The sequence below is a fragment of the Halichoerus grypus genome, chromosome 5 (assembly GCF_964656455.1).
Source record: "Halichoerus grypus chromosome 5, mHalGry1.hap1.1, whole genome shotgun sequence".
Lineage (NCBI taxonomy): Eukaryota > Metazoa > Chordata > Mammalia > Carnivora > Phocidae > Halichoerus > Halichoerus grypus.
In genome coordinates this window covers 41,428,175-41,446,962 of record NC_135716.1, presented here as the reverse complement: position 1 = coordinate 41,446,962, position 18,788 = coordinate 41,428,175, and the positions used below count along the sequence as shown (strand labels likewise).

General features: G+C 44.2%; 1 protein-coding gene across 1 annotated transcript in view; it reads right to left on the bottom strand.

Annotated features, from left to right (window-relative positions):
- CDH17 (cadherin 17) overlaps window positions 1–18,788 on the bottom strand; it is a 71,439-nt gene that overhangs the window by 13,633 nt on the left and 39,018 nt on the right. The window contains exons 10-13 of the mRNA XM_036065518.2: window positions 16,230–16,445; window positions 12,496–12,572; window positions 10,387–10,578; window positions 1,835–2,079 (exon numbers count right to left, since the gene is read on the bottom strand). Coding sequence (XP_035921411.1) covers window positions 1,835–2,079; window positions 10,387–10,578; window positions 12,496–12,572; window positions 16,230–16,445 — 730 coding nt within the window. The remainder of the gene's footprint in view (window positions 1–1,834; window positions 2,080–10,386; window positions 10,579–12,495; window positions 12,573–16,229; window positions 16,446–18,788) is intronic.

The following is an 18,788-nucleotide window of genomic DNA, read 5'->3' as shown; positions in this document are numbered from 1 at the left end:
AACAATTTAATTGAAGTTAGAAAAGAATTACATTCATACATAGATTCAAAATATTTTATACAATAAAAAAAATACTGGAAACAACCTACATGTCCAAAAGCAAGAGCATGATTAAAAAGTCAGGATGTGTTCTTTCATCAAATTAATTTTTTTCATAATATTAGTATGATCTATATGCCAAGCACTGTTAGGCTGTGTGTACGGGTGATGAAGAAGAAATCCTATGTACTTGGGATTTCATTCTGAGTAAGATGGGAACTCTTTGGAGGGTTTTCGGAGGAGTCCTATGATCTGATCTACTTTTTTAAAGGACCACTGGGTGCTGATGGATTATGAGTTTGCCGAACTGAGAGAAAAAGAATGAACTCAGGCCAAAAACTTGGGAGTCATCCTTAATTCTTAACTGACTTATTACTAGCATCAGAACTATTGATTGATTATTCCTCATTCTTGAAACCCTCTTTTCATTTGTCTTCTTACAGGACACTCCCCTTCTCTGTCTTCATCCTCATCTTCCTGATTTCAATTTAATAGTATTTTTGGTATACCTTTTCGTCGATCCAAGAACTTTTCTTAAATGTTTTTGTTTTGCCCACTCATAAACTCAAATTTTTATTTACTTGTCTTTGATGATTTTTATAGCATTCTCATGAAGAAGGCAGAAGCATTTGTTAAACAATACATGGTTGTAAATTATAAACATTTTGTGCCCCATCATACTTTGTGACTCTCATGTATACAGCACTATCTACTCTAAACCACACAGCGTAGCCCCCACTATTCTTTCTCTCTTCCCTTTGCCTTTATGGGACATAGAGAATGAAACAATAGGTAGGAACTTTACTCCCTGACAAAGAAAAAGGTCTTAGAGGTGATTTCACATGCCTAAATGACAGCTCACTGGGAGGCAAGACTCCCCTGAAATGTTTTGAGAAATTTAAGGAATTGGCATTCATAACCATATGCAATGGGTTAAGCCAATGGTTTAAGCTGAAGTATTCGTTATGCCACAGACAGTAGTGCCAATGTGATAAAACAGAAGCAAAATATCCGGGCTCAAATCCTATCTATGTGCTTATTAACTATACAATCTTAAAGAGGTTATAGATATTGATGTATACACAACATATATATCTTGGGCAAATTATCATTGCACATGTTTAAGACAAATCTGTGTAGGTCCTATTGCACTGGGGAAAAAATGATTGAGAATTGCTAAGATGGAAAGATTTGCACATTTTGTTTAACCACCTCAGCCTGAGCACTAGCCTCTCCAGGGGTAGGCTCTGGAATGAGTCTTGTCACCCCAGACCTGTTGTCTGGAGAGCCAAAGAACGTAGGCACTCTACATCCAGAAGATTCCCTTAACCCTATCAAGTGGGTGAGTCTGTCCAGTTGGGCTTTTGCTTCATTCTCTCTGTCTAGAAAGAACTTCAGTCCACCTTAGGGGTTGGACAGCAATCTCCCCCAAACCCTGGCTCCCATGCCTGGTACAGACACAGAGCCTGGCTTTAGGCAGCCCAGTCTTTGGACCCCATCTCCTGAACTCACCAGCCGTCAGCTGGGATTTGTGGTGAGTGGGCTGGGATGGAAGCTGACATGCTTCCCACTTGCCTGAGCCTGATTTCTCATTGATGCTCCCAGGGTACTGACGACTGTTGGAACCAAGGTCATGTCCACCCTGTGTCCTGGGATACAGCTTCAGATCACCGGCTGCTTTCTTAGAGGAGAGCCCTGGAGTCAGACCAGCTTCTCTATCCCTCCCAACCCTTCCTCCTCCCCACTGGCCATGGTCCCAGCACAGCTGGGCCTACCCAACACTGCTCTCCTCTACCTTATATCCAGATTTTCCGGATCCCTGGCAGTCACATTGCCCACTTTAGTGCCTATAGCCACATCTTCTCTGACTTTTGCTTGGTATACGCGCTCGGAAAATTCTGGTACTTCATTCACATCTGTCACAATAAGTCTGAACGTGGCAGAAGAGCTGGTGTTGTAATTTACACGAGACACCAGAGGCTCAGGATTTTCCGCTTGGAACACAATATCGTGAATGGCTGTTGTTTCAAAATCAAGAGGCTGTGTAGGGGGAGAAAAAAGAGGAAAAATTAATTTGGGGGATGATTGGCTCCCTTAAAAGATTCATTCCCAATGGTCCTTTAAAAACGTTCTTACAGGGGCACTTGGGTGGCTCAGTCAGTTAAGCGTCCAACTCTTGATTTCAGCTCAGGTCTTAATCTCAGGGTCGTGAGATCGAGCCCCACGTTGGGTGTGGAGCCTGCTTAAGATTCTCTCCTCTCCCTTTGCCCCTTCCCCCATACACTCTCTCTCTTTCTCTATAAATAAATAAATACTTTCTTACAGAGCAGCAGTTCCCAATTTGGTGTCAGCAAAAACCTGCTTGTCAGAATGATAACAGAGCCAAAGTCTTTGCTGCAGGACTTATCAGAGCTTTCAATATGCTAGATGCATTATGACTCTCCTAGAAGAGGAAATCAATGCAGCGTCCCTTAAATTTATGTAACCCTGGGATACTTCATTCATTGAGCAGAAACTTACTAGTTCTCTCAAGAAAATTCTCAGAAGACAGCTAGGGAAAGGCTTATATACAGACATCCACATTGTATAGAGAATGATTTCCCAGGGACCTCCGAATCCAAACCCCAAAATAAAGAACTTACCTGCATAAAAGGTAGGAGAGGTTAGCAGAGAAAATCGAAAGAGAGAGGGTCTGCTCTTGTGACAGCCTATGCTGGACAGAGCCAGGAATCAAGAAGCAAGAGACCAACTTGAGTGCAGTATGAGGAAGAATCTAACAGGGCTACCCAAGACAGAAGGAGTGGCTTCAAAAAACAGTAAATTCCCAACTCTGGTACCTTTCAAGAACAGGCTTAAACAACGTGTGACAGGCCAGCATAGAAAGGACTTCCGTAGCATTTCAGCAACTGGTTTTATGTGACTTCTAAGGTCTCTCTCAAGACATTGAGTCCATGATTCTATGAGGGGAAAAAAATCCTAGTCCGAAAGGCCTGCTGAAGAGGAATAGCCCCTAAAGTTGGGCTTCTCATCTGGGATTAAAAGGCTTCTGGGAATCCGTGAAGCCCTAGAAACCAAAATCTAAATATTTATCCTATGCGCACATGTGAGTTTTTTCCTAGGCAGAGTATACAGTCACGGTCTCAATGGTACCCAGGACCTCAAAAACAAAGGAACCAAAGTGAAGCCCAGAAGGTACATTATGGATTGTGGATTGTGGATTATGGGAACTACATTATTTGATTCACTCTCCCAGGCCTATAAGACCCAGGATCTCTTGGTGAGATGTCAGTCTTTTAACTTTAGTTTATATCAGTTTCTCATCGGTTGAACAAAAATGGTAATATCCATTCATGAACAGAAAAACTCGTGGAGGATTTGACACATGATTGCATTCTTGGCCTGCCCTTCCCTAACATCTGAAAAAGTTCTCCCCCTCAGGCAGGAGTTGGCTCAATGCTGTCCTCTCTACAGCCAATCCCCATCTGCTATCTCCAAATGGACAAGCTCCATGTCCTCTGTAATCTCTCAGTTTCTGACTCAAGACTCTAATTGTTTGGTTATCTATTTTAGATCCTTACTAAGCATAAGCTCTCTGTGTTATACTGATCTTTGCTTCTCCCCTCTTCCTTGGCACACAGTATCCATCGTGTATCATCAGTCAAGAAATAGAAAGATGAGAAAGACTCGGTCTTCGTGGGCCCTTGAGGGCTCCAGTGGAAAAGACATTCCGGAGAAAATTCCCACTCTCCAGAAACCCCTCTCCTCCATGCACACACAAACACACACAACATCACAACGCAATTTCTAGCTCAAATAGAAAGTACGATAGAAAGGTTGTTCATATGGAAGATAAAGAATTATGTGTGAAGATTCAAGGCCATTTGAGTTAGAAAATAAGAAGCAATGGACAGGATATAATATAAAGGATATAAAATTTTGTAAGCCAGATGAGATGTAAAAAAGAGGTTGCTCACAGAGATAAGCACCCACTGTCTGCAGGCCATGGCCCCATGATGACATTTTGATCACCACCAAGTGGTCTGAGGTCTCCCTACCTGGGGGTGGGATGCAAGCTGGAGCTTTTGATTCCCAGAGACCCACTCTTCATCTCGGGGAATGAAGGCAAGGGCATCAAACCAAGAAAGCCTGGTAGTTGGTACAGAAAGACAGCAGCCCCCAGAGCAAGCCTGCACTGTGGACAAAGGAAGCACTCTCTGCTCCTTGCTGGTCCAGCCAAGCCCAGGCTCAGGCAGGCAGCTCCACTCTCTGGGTGCTCAGACAGAAGAGGTGTATCCCATCCTCACACCAAACAGATCTTCAGGGGCCTCCCTGGCTTTCCCCTCCCATCACTGCGGCCCCCAGAGGTGGGCGATAAAGAAATGAGACACTACGTCTGCAAATGGGAAGCAGCCTGTGTCATCAAGATAGAATGCGTGACGCTGAGACAGAGAAGACTGTGCATCCAGCTAAGGAGCTGGAACGTCATCCTTGAGGAGCAAAGGGAGGCACAAGGCATAAGAACTGATGTGGTCAGATTTGTGTTTTAGGAAAATAACTCTGGGAGCAGCCACATGAGGGGTACCCACCCTCGACTGGGAGACCAGTTAGAAGAGGGAGTCAGTGCTCCTTAAACACATATTGAATGGAAGAACAAAGGAGAAAGAAGCAGCCTGCCATTGATCAGAGTGCTTAACTTTCACGCCAGGAAAAACACTGAGCCAGATCTTCCAGGGAAAAAATCAGAAATGAAAGATGCTAAATTAGCAAATGATCATCAGCAGAACTTAATCAAGGAGAAGCCTTATCAAACCTTGTGTATCGTCGTTCATAACATGGGGATGTGCCTGCAAAGTCAAGTCAAGAGACCTATCACGGCCTCCTGGGATGGTCGTGGGTCCCATCTGATGAGATACAGTCATCAAATGAGCTCACAAAACATGCTCAGGCCACCTTTCCTCTTCACACAACTGCTTGAGTTAAATCAAACCCAGTGATTTAGATTCAGCCTGGAGGCAGAGATAGAAGTGCTGAGGGAGAGGAGTGCAGACTGGGGATATGTAACATTGTCACCAGTGATCAGTGACGAGGAAAAAGTGCGTGCGTTACTTTTCCAAATGACACTTAAGCTAGTTAAAAACAGGTCAAGGACTGAGAATTCAAAAAGACCAGCCATGATAGAGAAGTGACAACGTTTGCATTTAAAGAAATTAAAGCTGAAACAAAACCCCAAATTTCAAAAAGGGGATCCCATAGGGGAATTATCAATAAGCCAGGCAGGACTCAAAGGAATAGACTTGCCGCTCCTGATACCCGCTTGGCCCCAAGACTATCATGTTCTACCGCACAACCGGCCAGTGCTTTGGGCGGCAGTAAATATTGAGGAGGACAGCATTTCCAAAACTTGTTTAATCCTCAACATCACGTTGGAATGTGAAATAATAGAAAAAATATATATTGTTCTCTGCCCCTGATTCCTGACACTGAGCTCCTAAATCCCTTGGAATTTCCTGGGTGAGAGGAATACCTTTTGTTCTAATGAAGCCATTCTTGATGGGCTCCTGGGTTGCTTCGGGATGGAGGCTGCTCACCAGAAAGATCAAGCACTTCTGGCCCCACCCGCACCTCCCAGGAAAGGGAGAGAAAGCTAGAGATTGAGTTCATGATCAACCCTGTCTATACGATGAAGCCTCCATAAAAATCCCACAAGTTCAGAGAGCTTCCAGGTTGGTGAACATATCCCATGTTCTGGGAGAATGGGGCACCCCAACTCAAGAGTAGGAAGAAGCTCCTGCACTGGGGAAACTTTCCAGACCTTGCCCTATGGATCTTTTCATCGGCTGTCCCCCTATGTCCTTTATCATATCCATGATACAATAAACTAGTCAATGTCCGTGTTTCTCTGAGTTCTGTGAGCTATTTTAGCAAGTGGTGGGACCCAAGGAGGGAGTCACAGAGCCAACTTACAGCCAGTCACTCCAAAGTACAGGTGACAAGCCGCGATTTGCAACTGGCTTCCGAAGAAGGGGCAGTCTCGTGGGACTGAGCCCTTACCCTGTGGAGTCTGCGCTATCTCCAGGTAGGCAGTCCCAGAATGGAGTTAAATTGTAGGCCTTCAGGCCGGTCTCAAAGAATTGCTTGGTGTGGAAACGCACACATGTAGTGTCAGAAATGAGAGATGCTAAATTAGCTCGAATTAATCAGAATTAAAATAATGCTGGACATTTATTAAGCTTACTGTGTGCCGTGTGCTGGGCTAAGAGCTATTATGTATTTTCGCGTTTAATCCTCTGGCATCCTTTTCAAGAAGGTGCCACCGTTTTGCCTATTTTTACAGATGAGAGAACTGAGGCTTTGAGAGCTGACCCCGTATGGTCAAGGTCGCAGGGCTAGTAGGTGGCAACACCAGGCCTCGACAGAAACCATTTCCCTAATGGTTTCTGGGGTCAAGTTCCCAGCTCTGCCATGGCTGGGAGACCTGAACCTCATCTGCACAGTGGAGCTTAGCTGTGCCTTGGCTGGGGTCAGGGTGGAGCACTAAGGAGAAGGGATGCAGACATGCTCCGTAAAGTGAAGCGGACTACAGTCGGGCAATAGGGCTTCCTAGGACAAATCTGCCCACAATTAGCACATTTGTAATTCAGGTGAACAGTTGCTGATAGAAAGGTGACTAAGAAGCTTAGTTTCTGGATAGGACACCAAAAGCACAGGCTGTAAAAGCAAAACTACACCAGTGGGGCTACATCAAACTGAAAAGCTTCGGGAGAGCAAGGGAAATCAGCAGCGGCATGAAAAGGCAACCTACAGAATGGGAGAGATTGTTTTACAAACCATGTATCTGATGAGAGGTGATATGCATCATATCAAGAAGAAACTCCTGCAAATTGTTGGCATAAAAAAACCAAAATGACCTGATTTTTACCTAGAAATGACTAGGCAAAGGACTTAAGTAGACATTTCTCCAAAGAACACATACAACTAGCCAACAGGTATATTAAAAGATGCTCAACATCACTACTCATCAAGGAAATGCAAATCAAAACCATACCTGTTAGGATGGCCATTATCGAACTTAAGAAAAGAAACAGTGCTGGCGAGGATGTGGAGAAACTGGAACCCTCACGCACTGTTTGCAGGAATGGCAAATGCTAGGGCTGCTGTGGAAAACAGCCTGGAGGTTCCTCAAAAAACTGAAAACTAGAACAACTATATCATCCAGCAATCCACTCCTGACTATTTACCCCAAAGAACTGAAAACAGAATATTTGCTCTCCCATGATCATGCAGCATTAATCCTGGTAGCCAAGAGGTGAACACAACCAAAATGTCAACTGACAAATGAATGGATAAGGAAAATGTGGTATATACACACAATGGAAAATTATACAGCCTTTTCAAAAGAGAAGAAAATCCTGCCATATGCTACAGCATGGAAGAAACTTGAGAACATTAAGCGAAGCCAGTCACAGAAGGACAAATTATGTTTGCCTTCACGTCTTTGAGCTACCTGGAAGAGTCAAACTTACAGAAATGAAAAAGCAGAATGGTGGTCACCAGGAGCTGGAGGGTGGGGGAAAAGGGGAGCTGCTGTTCAAGGAACATAGAGTTTCATTCTTGCAAGCAAAAGAGATCTAGAGATGCTCTACAACAGGGGCATATAGAGAAGGTACACTATAAAATGTAAGAGGATAGATTCCATGTTATGTGTTTTTTTTTTAAAGATTTTATTTATTTATTTGACAGGGAGAGACACAGTGAGAGAGGGAACACAAGCAGGGGGAGTGGGAGAGGGAGAAGCAGGCTTCCCGCGGAGCAGGGAGCCCGATGCGGGGCTCGATCCCAGGACCCTGGGATCATGACCTGAGCCGAAGGCAGACGCTTAACGACTGAGCCACCCAGGCGCCCCTATGTGTTTTTTTTTTAAAACTAGTTTTAAACATTAAAAAATGATTAACACAATGGTTCAAAAGCAGTGGTAGTCCCCTAGCAGCTTAATCGCATAGGGAATTAGAAGCCTAAGTCATACACAAGTAACCACATTATAGAGTCTAATTTATTTAAAACACTAAAAACAGTATAAATACATGCATCTGTCATAGTGAATACAGATAGTCCTAAGGGCGGCTGGTTAACATTTGGGGTATCCTAATCAAGAATCCACACCTTAGGGTCAGTTGTTGTTGAGCGTTGAAGAGATCTTAATCAGAGATGCATGCTCCAGAGGCAGCTACTGCAGGCCTTGAGCTACTAGCTCAAGCAGCACTGGAAGGTTTGTTAATTGGCAGAGTGATCTTACAAAGACAGGAAGGTGGTGCTATTAGTGGTATCCAAGACATGCAGTTTGGTTTAAAATATACTATAATCTCTCAGTCATCACATGAATGAGAGTGTGAGGATCTGGCTAGTCCAGCAGCCTATACCCTTCAGAGTTCTAGAACTCCAGTTCTGTTCTGTCTCTGTCTCGGATCCCTTTTCTTTGGACAGTCAGACAAATCCTTTCACTAGAATACTGTTATCACAGTGCCCGAAGGACAGAGAGCTAGGATTTCATAGGCCTAAAGCACAAGTTGGATGACTGTTTTTGTGCTTGTCTGTTAATAACTGTGTATAGGACAGAATTCAATTATTTATTCAGCCAACCAATACTTATCAAACTCTCCTATATGCCAGGCAGCATTCCAGACACTAGGAATACAACCACAAAATAATAAGGATATGACAAGGATTTTGGTCAGAAGCCTGCTGGATTGTAACATACCTCCTCATGTCAAGGTTGTGTGGAAGACTACTCACAGCTCGCACCCACCACTAATCATTCGGGGTCACCAACATCTCCCTAAAGGTGCCCATTAGCCACAAATGGTCCAATTAACTTAAGTTGGCTCACAACAAGCCACCACGAGAAAATGTTGACATGTGGGAATCGTTCGTACCGAGATGGGCAGGCCTCTATCTTCTCTTAGATGTCTAGAGACCTCTGGTCCTGGGAGAAACTGGGAGCTGTCTGCCGCCTCCTGCTGGGAAAGGATCCAGCCTGCTGCTTGGACCACCCACTGCCAACTCTGAAAATTGCCCTTTCCTTTATCTGATCCTTCTGCAATTCTTCTTCTCCATGTAGACAGCCATGAACAGGGTGGGGGGAGTCGTCCCTAGTCCTTTTCCAAATGTCAGACTGACACAGGATCCTAATGGTTTCAGTTGGTCCTCACACAAACTTCACTGCCGGAGCCCCATGAGGCCCTTTGTTGGAGGTGAAGTGTATGGTAATAATAGGATCAGAATCCCGAAACTCTGCCCCCGGGCTCACTTTGGCACTAGCACTTTTATCCCCATGCTTCTATCCATCCTCTGTGAAATTATTCTACTTGGTCTTCCTCTTCAGCTTTCCTTGATTCTGGTCTAAAACTTTCCTCCTGAGCCTTTTCTGCAGCCTCTAGCACACCACATCATAAACCACCAACACCCAACCATGCCTACTGACCTACTATTGCTGTAATTCTGACCCCTTATAATTCCGGATATATCAGATGACATTGAGTGATGCTTCCTATCGAGTCATCTGGTAAACCATTTACATGCTGTAAAGCATAGATGAGGCAGCCATGGAGAAAAAGGTCAAGATTTAGGTGTATATGGTAGGCGGTGGGAGAAGATTGAGGGAGGGCTAGAAAGATCCTGCACAAAGAAGCAGGGACTATAGTAATCAAGACTTTGGCTCTAGACTTCCTAGTCCTTACAGAAGGTAAGATAACGTGAGAGCCAGTGAGTTTAGCAATATCATAAAAGATGAAAGTAGGGGGTTGGCAGGAAGGATAGGATGAAAGGATAAGTCTATTAAACCTTGAAAGGAGATCTATGGCTGACACATTGGAGGGTCTACAGCCTTAAGGGCTCATAGGGCTCATCCAGTCTAATAGCCCACATTTGCAAAAGGAGAGGTAATGCCCTCAGCAAAACCTCCACGCTCCCAAGATTTAACAAATAAAAATATAGAACACCTAGTTAAATTTGAACTTTAGGTCAACAACAAACAGTTCTTTTAGTAGAAGTATGTCCCAAATATTGCATGGAACATACTTTTTCTAAAAAATCGTTTATCCTATATTTTACATATTTTATATGGCAACCCTACCTCCCTCCACAAAGGTTACTTGCTCAGCAACAGACCCAGAACTAGAATCCTGGCCTTCTGTCTTTCAGGAGGATGAGAATGAATGGGTGCTCTAGGAGTCCCTCACCACATCTGAAAGGTAACGGCTAATCCACTATCTCTGCTTATCGATCCTTGCACTGTCATAAGAAACTTGATTTATAAAAAAGAAAAAAAAATCCATTAAAGAGGCTCTTTACCTTTTTAATTATGACATATCCAGCATTGGTTTGGGGATCTGTGTCAACCCCCAGTCGTCTGTCACTGTCTCCCTGTGTAATACGATACAGGATTTTAGAACTCCCAGTGAATGGCTCATCAGCATCTGTGGCCTGGATGGTTAAGATGGTGGACCCAACGACTGTGTCTTCAGCAACGGTTAGGATTCCATACTAAGAAAAAAACAGGGGAAGGAAATGAGAATGTCCGTTGTCATCAAGCATAATCTCCAAAGGGCAAATCTGTCTCTTTGGATTCACAATGAACACAAATCATAGTTTGCATCAATACTTACCAAGCATGTTTTCCTACCAATAAATATGTGGCCGTTGATTTTGACATCAGTCATCCTCGTAGACTGATATCCATTGCACCAAGAAACATGTCTCAGGGAGCTACTGGTAGGATTCTAAAACAGATTCCCCTTCTCACATCCAATACGTTTATTAACTGCAATTATTATACTAGTGATGATATAAATAAATAGCTACTATGTGTTGAGTACCTAAATTATGGCAGGCATTTTACATATATTATTTTAGTTAATCTGTAATCCACCAAGGAAGAAAGGTTAAGAGGTTGAACTTTGGAGTCAAATAGCCTGGGGATGAATCCTCAGCTTGCCACTTAGTAGCCGGGTGACCTGAAGTAAGTCACTTCATTTCCTCAAGTCTCAGTTTCATCATCTGACTTATAGAAATAATAGCAACACAACCTATGTCTTGTTTGCTGTGGGGATTGAGAGAGATAAAGCATGTAAACCCCCTCAATGCCTGGCATATGATAAGGACTCAGGAAAGATAAGCAACAAAGCACCCTATCAAGTAGCTATACTGTCATTTCCATTTGGCAGAAAAGCAAAGGATTGGAGAGGTAAACCCCACCCAGGAGCTCACAGCTGGTGAGTCACAGAATTGGGACTCAGGCCCATGCTTGTCCAACACCAAAGCTTGTGTTCTTGCTCACTGGCCCGGACCAACCCCCACCTCTCTGCTGCAAATCTCCCAGGTCATCTCTGTTGGCGTCATGATCTTAAAGATGGTAACAGGCAGGGCCCAGGGGAGGCCTGGGGCAATGACAGACACCCACTTGCTCTCTCTCAGGTACAGTTTGCATTTCCAACTCCCAAAGCAGGATCTTCTTATCCTCAATGTAAAACCACTGTCTAGATGGAACACAAGAAAACCACAACCCAAGGAAAGGCTCGTGGAGACTGAGAAGGAATGGGCTCTTTATCTCATGCCTGTGGGGCCCCAGCGCCTGCTACCCCTTAGGTTCAGTCACACCTCTTGCCGCCCCAAACCCTCTCATAAATCAATTCCCTTTCTTTGTCACAGCTTCGTCCCTATTTTGATTTATGATCATCATCACAGGGCTCTGGGCTATCCCATAAGTGACTTCAAACATGACAGAACAATCTAGTCAAAAGGACTTCTCTCTGCTCCAGAATAGAGATCTCCCTTTTGAGGGAAGCAGTGGTAAAGCCACCCCCAAGTTTAAAGCCCAGATCAAAATAAGTGAACGTTTTTCTTGATGTTCTCTCAACTGATCTTTTTTCCCCTGCTCTTTCTGCCCAATTTTCCTAATTCTTGCAAATGTCTTAAGCACGTTCTTCTTTGGCTTAACCGAGAGGTCAGTTTTTCCTTTCTCTTTCTCTTACCCAGTTATTGCAAACAGAGTTTAAATCACCAGTATTCCAAATATTAAGTTTTTGACTAAAAATGCTTGTTTGAGACCTAGTGGTAATCCATTCACTGTCACAAAATATATAAGGACAAAATGCAAGTAGCCATTCAAATCCTTTCAGTTTGACAAAGCTTGTCATTGCAGCTTTTAAGCAAGCCCTTGGAAGAAATGAGCCATTGGGAGGAGTTTATAAACAGATGTTCCCAGATACTCCCAGTGAATGCTGTTGTTCCCTGAAGATTTCCAATGAAAATGGTGTCTGGGTTTGTTACCAGTGTACTGACTAGAAAGTTACCTTTAAGGTCTGGAATTTTTCCTAACTACTCGCTGTGTCTTTATCCCAGAAGTAAAGGTCAAGTAATACGAACACAGCAAAGATAAAACAACAGGTGAAAACTACTCACATCTGATTTTTCGAAGATGGGGATCTGGTCATTGATATCAATAACATGGATCTGCACATGACAGAGGGTTTTGAAATCTGAAAATCAAAGTCAAATCACAAAAATATTCATTAAACATCATGTGTTAAAACCAGAAATCTGCAAGAAACACATTGGCAAGGGAAGTGACAGTCACAGCCACAATTCTGCTACTGACATGCAGTGTTTGTGGGGACAGGATCCTCTGCTTCCCACCCACACCCACAAGAAGGTCAGCAAAAGGAGGCTGGAGAAAGCTCTGGGAGAAGCTTCCCTGGGTGTCCCACTGTCCTCCAACGGCTCCTTCCCAGGTAAGACTCGTTCCTCATCAAAACTGGTTGTTTGTTTTTTTTTTTCCTGTGAAGCAACCTCTCTTTTCTAACTAGTGAAACTTATGTAACCTTCAAAACCTAGAGCAAAACTATCTTTCCAGAAAGTGTTCCCTGAATCACCCAGCCAGCTGTCTTTCCTTCTCTGAGCACTTCCGGCACTAACCATCCTGCATCTCCTCTGTCCTCCATGGTGGGAAGGTCGGGTGCCTATTCCTCCAAATGAGGGAAGAAGCAGTACAGTTAGCTCCCTTCAAGAGGCCTGGCTACCCAGACTGTGGGAGGCAAGAGGGGGTCAGAAGTAGCTCATGGAACCCTGGGAAAATGACACAGGCTTTGAGGGGTGGGTTTGACAATTCAAAGATCTAGTCCGAGAGAGCAGGTTCAAGCAAGGTCCAAGATGAGCGTGGAATACAGGTGGGGATGGGGTGCCAGGGATATATCCAGAATGAGAAACAACATGACAGGTTCTCTGTAGGGGTCACCATGGCTCTAAACCATGATGTACTGTGTTGTATAATAGCTAAGACTCAGGGCTCGGGAGTCCCACTGTTGAATTCTGACTCTGCCCCTTATCAGATGTGGGAGAGCTTATCAGATGTGTGTCCCTCCAGGTCTCTGCATCTCAGTTAGTTAATCTATAAAATGTAGATAATAACAGAACTGGGGTTCTTGTCATAATACAAACTGGCAGCACTCTCTGTGTGCCAGGCCCTGTATGAAGTGCTTTACCAGCATTACTCATTTCATTGTCATACAAGTTTCATGACGTAGATACTATGATCGTCCTCATGTAGTTCATGAATGAGGAAGTCACAGGATAGAGAAGTTAGGTAACCAGACTGAGGTCACACAACTAACTAGTGGTCAAGCCAGAATTCAAATCCTTGTGCTCCCTTTGCCTTCTCTGTCTGCTCTCCACCCTTCCACCCCGCTCCGTGTCCTGGGAGGCTGACCTCAGAGACTGCATCCGGGCACCCTGGCTCCTGCCAGGGGATGGGAGGAGGGGCAGGAGGAGAGAGGTCGGGGGATAGTTCCCCCCGGCAGCCTCTTCTGTAGGCAAAAGTAGAGGGCTTGTTCCTTCGCAGAATGTTCCCTTCAATCGCCCCTTCACACCTCCGTGGAGGGAGGCTGTCCATTGTGCTTCGTGCCTCCAGTTGGTTTCCCTTAACCCTGCCCACAACCTTTTCAAATAATCTCTTCTTTAAACTCTTCTTGGTTATTCCTTGTTTCCTGCTAGGATCCCAACAGATACACTCAGGCAGTCTAACTCCAGAGATGGTGTCCAATGCACTGGACATGAGGCCAGGCTTATGATCTAATAACAATTGAATTATAATAATGGATGCTGATAAAAGCTGGGGTCAGTCTCCAGAACATTTGAGGACAACAAGAATGATTAACAATGGGTCGGGGGTAGAGGGGGGGTGGTTTCCCAGGACCTGAACTCGCTGGCTCCCAGCTCTGCACAAACCTCACTTGGGCCAGTAGTGTGGCCTCCTGGGTAGCGAGCCCTCTCCAATTTTATGTAAAACTATGTTAATTAAGCCTAGTCTCTAGGCTATATTAGTGCACAATTTAATGTTTAATTCCATCTGCATGCATATATGTTTATGTATAAATCTATTTTGTGATCTGGTCCCTGTTCTCTATAGATGTACTCACGAACATAGACAATTTGTAATCTGATTTCCACCTTATGCTCTTACAGCCTCACATTACTTCAGGTCTCCCTGCATTTATAGATGGAATTTCTTCTCCTCCATAAGCTCTGCACTATTTTGTAACTTGTCATATTCATCCTTCAAAACTCAGCTCAATGACACCTCTTCCAGAAAGCCTGACCTGCTCTCTCCCTCCACTAAGTCACTCATATCCTTCATCGGTTACCTTGTACATGTTTCTTGTAATTTATTCATTCACATGTCCATCTCCTTTATCATGAATGCTCTTGAGGACAGACCCTGGGTCTTATTCACCTGTGTATCTTCAATACCTTGAATGGTATCTCATGCAAGGTAAGTGCTCAATAACTGTTTGCTGAAAGAATGGATGGTTAATGGTGTGAGATTGTTAATACACCATAGGCAGGGATGATTTATTATACTCACTTCTGTTGTACCTCTTAACATAATTCTAGACATATATAGTAGGCCCTCACTATTTGCCAAATTACTAACTTCTAAAAAGTCTGTATTGGGGGCCTGTTAAACCCTAATTCTCTTCAGTATGTCAACATCTGTACAAAGGGGGAAATGTGAGGAGTGGTGTGAAATGATGCTCTTTTCTTCTCCATACCTATATAATCTGTGACTCCTAGCACAATGATTACTGAACTATTTGGTCATCTGAGATTGGGTGCTCATTAACTCAGAGAAAGATTGTTAACCTAGGAGTGTGTGTGTGCCCCCAAAATCAATCTGGCTCTGAATACATGTGTTTTTGTGTGTCTGTGCACAATCGTCCAAAAATGTGTGCATTTGTTAGAGAACGCACAGTTTTCATCAGATCTTCAAAGGGTCTTGTGAGCCAACAAAGATTAAGAACGACTTGCTTTGAAATTATATAGGAGTCAGGAACAATGTCTCCTGACGTCTCATGGCCAAGTGAGGGGTGATAGAAGACAGACCTTCCCCAAAGATGCATTTCTCCTCCACTTTCATACAATAGAGTCCTTAGACTCTTTCATACAGTAAGAGTCCTTGGAGTCCAAAAGGGAGAATTGGAAAATACGATTAATATTCTGGGTCATGATCTCAGTGGCCATGAGAATAGGCCTTGCCGACCTCCAACAACAGGGAACTTAATTGATGATGGCTCCCTGCTGTGCTCTGAAATCCAGCAGCACGTTTGCACGGAGGACTTGCTTCCCATGGGCTGCCCCTAGCCAGTGACTAGGCAAGGCAGGCAGGCCAAGACAGCCATGTTCTAGGAGGTCACAGACTCATTCGATGGACAATTTTGGACTTGCCAGGGACCTTGGCCAACTTTTTTTTGACTCTCTGTGGTCTATGGTACTCCCACCAGCCTTCCTTCACTCAGGGTTAGGCTTGTACTGTGGTCCGATGGCTCCCCCAACCTTCTCCGGACATCCCCCCCCATTTTTTTCTCATGGGCCTTTCCCCTAATAAAATCCTTATACATTTAATCCCCTTTTGGCATCGGCTTCTCAGAGGACCGGAACTAATACAATCATGTTGCCTGAGCTGTAACTCTGGCCTCTACCGCGTTGGACCAACTGCCTCTGTGCTCCATGTGGGTCTTACGCAGGAAGCAAGAGCTCTTGGATGGCATCCTGTAATACACCCAGGCATCAGAGCAGCCTAACAAAGCACAACTAGAAGGAAAACAGGGATTTTCACTTTTGACAGTGAACGTGATACCAACCTTTGTCAGCCACCTCCACAGTCAGGTTGTACTGAGGAGTGTCTTGCTTCTTCAAGGACTGCTCAGCTAACTGGAACACTCCTGAGTAGGTTTGGACCAGGAAAAGTCCTTCCTTGGGAAACGTGGGGATTTGATCCACAATTCTGTATCCTAAAACACTGTTGGCAGTGTTTTCTTCATCATCGTCGTGGGCAGTGAAAGTCCCTATATTGCTCCCTGTGGAGAAAGAATAAAAGGAATCCATCCATTACAGATTCTATTTAATCTACTGTATTCAAAATGGTTTCACTGGATAAGCACGTTCCTAGAAAGTGCTGTAAATCGCTTTGAGTAGCAGACTAAAGTTCTTACATTTATTTGGTTCTTCTAACTCTTTCCATAATGTAGTGTGTTGAGCAGTATATTATTAGTCTGATAGGGCCAGCATAACAAAGCACCACAGATTGGGCAGATTTAACAACAGAAATTTATTTTCTCACAGTTTTTGAAGGCTAAAGGTCTAAGATTAAGGGGTTGGCAGGGTTGGTTTCTTCTGAGACTTCTCTCCTTGGCATCTAGATGACTGTCTTCATGTGTCTCCATGTGGTCATTCCTCCAGACGCGTCCGAGTCCAAATTTTCTCTTCTTAGAAGGACATTAGTCATATTGGATTAAGACCCGTACTAATGACAGTATTTTACCTTAACTACCTTTTTACAGACCCTAGCTCTAAATAATAGTCCCCCTTTGAGGTACTGAGGGTTAGGATTTCACCATATGCATTTTAGGGGGGACAGAATTCAGCCCATAACAAATAGCATCCTACAAAAATTCATGTCCGCCTAGAACCTCAAATGTGACCTTATTTGGAAATAAAGCCTCTGCAGATGTAATTAGTTAAGGATCTTGAGATGAAATCATCCTGGACTTAGGGTAGGCCAAAATCTAGTGATTGGTGTTCTTATTAGAAGATCAGATGACACAAGACACACACAGAGGGGGTGGCCATGTGAAGGAGGAGGCAGAGACTGGAGTTATGCCACAAGCAGTGAGGAATGCCAGGAGCCACCAGAAGCTAGAAGAGGCTGGGAAGAATTAATTCTCTCCTAGCTGGCATCTTGATTTTAGACTTCTGGCCTCCGGAACTGTGAGAGAATACATTTCTGTTGTTTGAAGCCAAGTTTGTGGTAATGTGTTACAGCCGTCCTTGGACACTGATAGACAAGACAAATGGTGGAACTCGACAAGGAAAAGCCAACCGTGGCTTGCTTCTAAGCAACTTCATGCAACAACTGCCGAGACTGACCCCACCCCGCAGATAACACAGGGCAAAGAACAGGCACACATCCCCCGCCTGGCTGCGGGTTATGGCCCTATGTATTTTATTCCCGTGAGTGTTTCGGTCTGGGGAGTTCCAGCAGGCAGAGGCTATGACTCACTGCTCCCTCCAGTTCTGGGTGAGTTGTAATAGGTTCTGGATCATCTTGCTCTGTGAAATGAGAATTGTGGGTTTCCAATAGGCAGCAAGAATCCCACCTTGGGGCTAAAACTTGAATACATCCCAGTTGTGGAATTAGGTTTCACCCCTTCCCCAATCAATTTGCATTCGCTGACTTACATGGAAATTTGGAGGTGTTGTCTTTTCTTTTCTTTTTTTTTGAGGGGGGAGGTAGGGAAGTTTCTATGTTATGTCTGTCATGGAGCTAGACACATGTAGACGTGTCCCGTGGGCTCGGGAGGGGGCATCATGACCAACAGGGCACAGGCGAATATTTACCCAAGAGAGTAGCAGCTGCTTTTGCTGAATCCACTACAACCAAGTCACCTTTGTGGCATGCATCTGCCCTTAAGTGTCTGTGTGTTGGGATGAAAGAGTATCTTACTGAATCCTGTGATCCTTGGGGTCGGAGAAGCCCTGCTTTGGACCTCTCCTCTCAGCAAGTTAAGTGTAACACAGAGGACACTGTTCTTCTCCCACCTCACAGGAAAATTCCAGCTGTCAGAGGCACCATAAGGACTGTTGACATCAGTGACCAGGGAAATTCCAGCAGAGGATGCCTCTTTGGTGGGAGCAGAGAACTTTTTGGATGCGCCAGAAGGAAAAGGAGGGCCAGGTCTCTGAAGAACAAAGGCCAGGAACGAGTGGCAGCCCAAACTGATTCAGAGGTATTTACAGCAGCTCTTGGGGTACTCAGTAATACTTTAAGGAGGTGGGGCTTTTACGAGAAGCTAAACTTCCTGTATGATCACATAGGATTTGGTAACAAGTGGGATTTCAGAATTAATATTGGCACTGCTAAAACTTGGGGACGTGAGTCCCACAAGATTCTGGCTAATCAAAGACACCAAAGAGGAGAATATCAACACACTAAGGAATAATTTAGTATTTTATTGAGCTAGACAGTAAGCCCCCCAAAGGGCAGGGACATGGTTTTGTACCTCTTTTAGGCTAAATATAAAGAACAGACTCAATCTCTGTTGATTTATAAGAATTCCTGGTCCATTAAGTCTACTATTCGACACTTTGTGAGACATTGTCACAAAATAAATTCTCACCTTTACAGAGGCAAATAGCTCCCT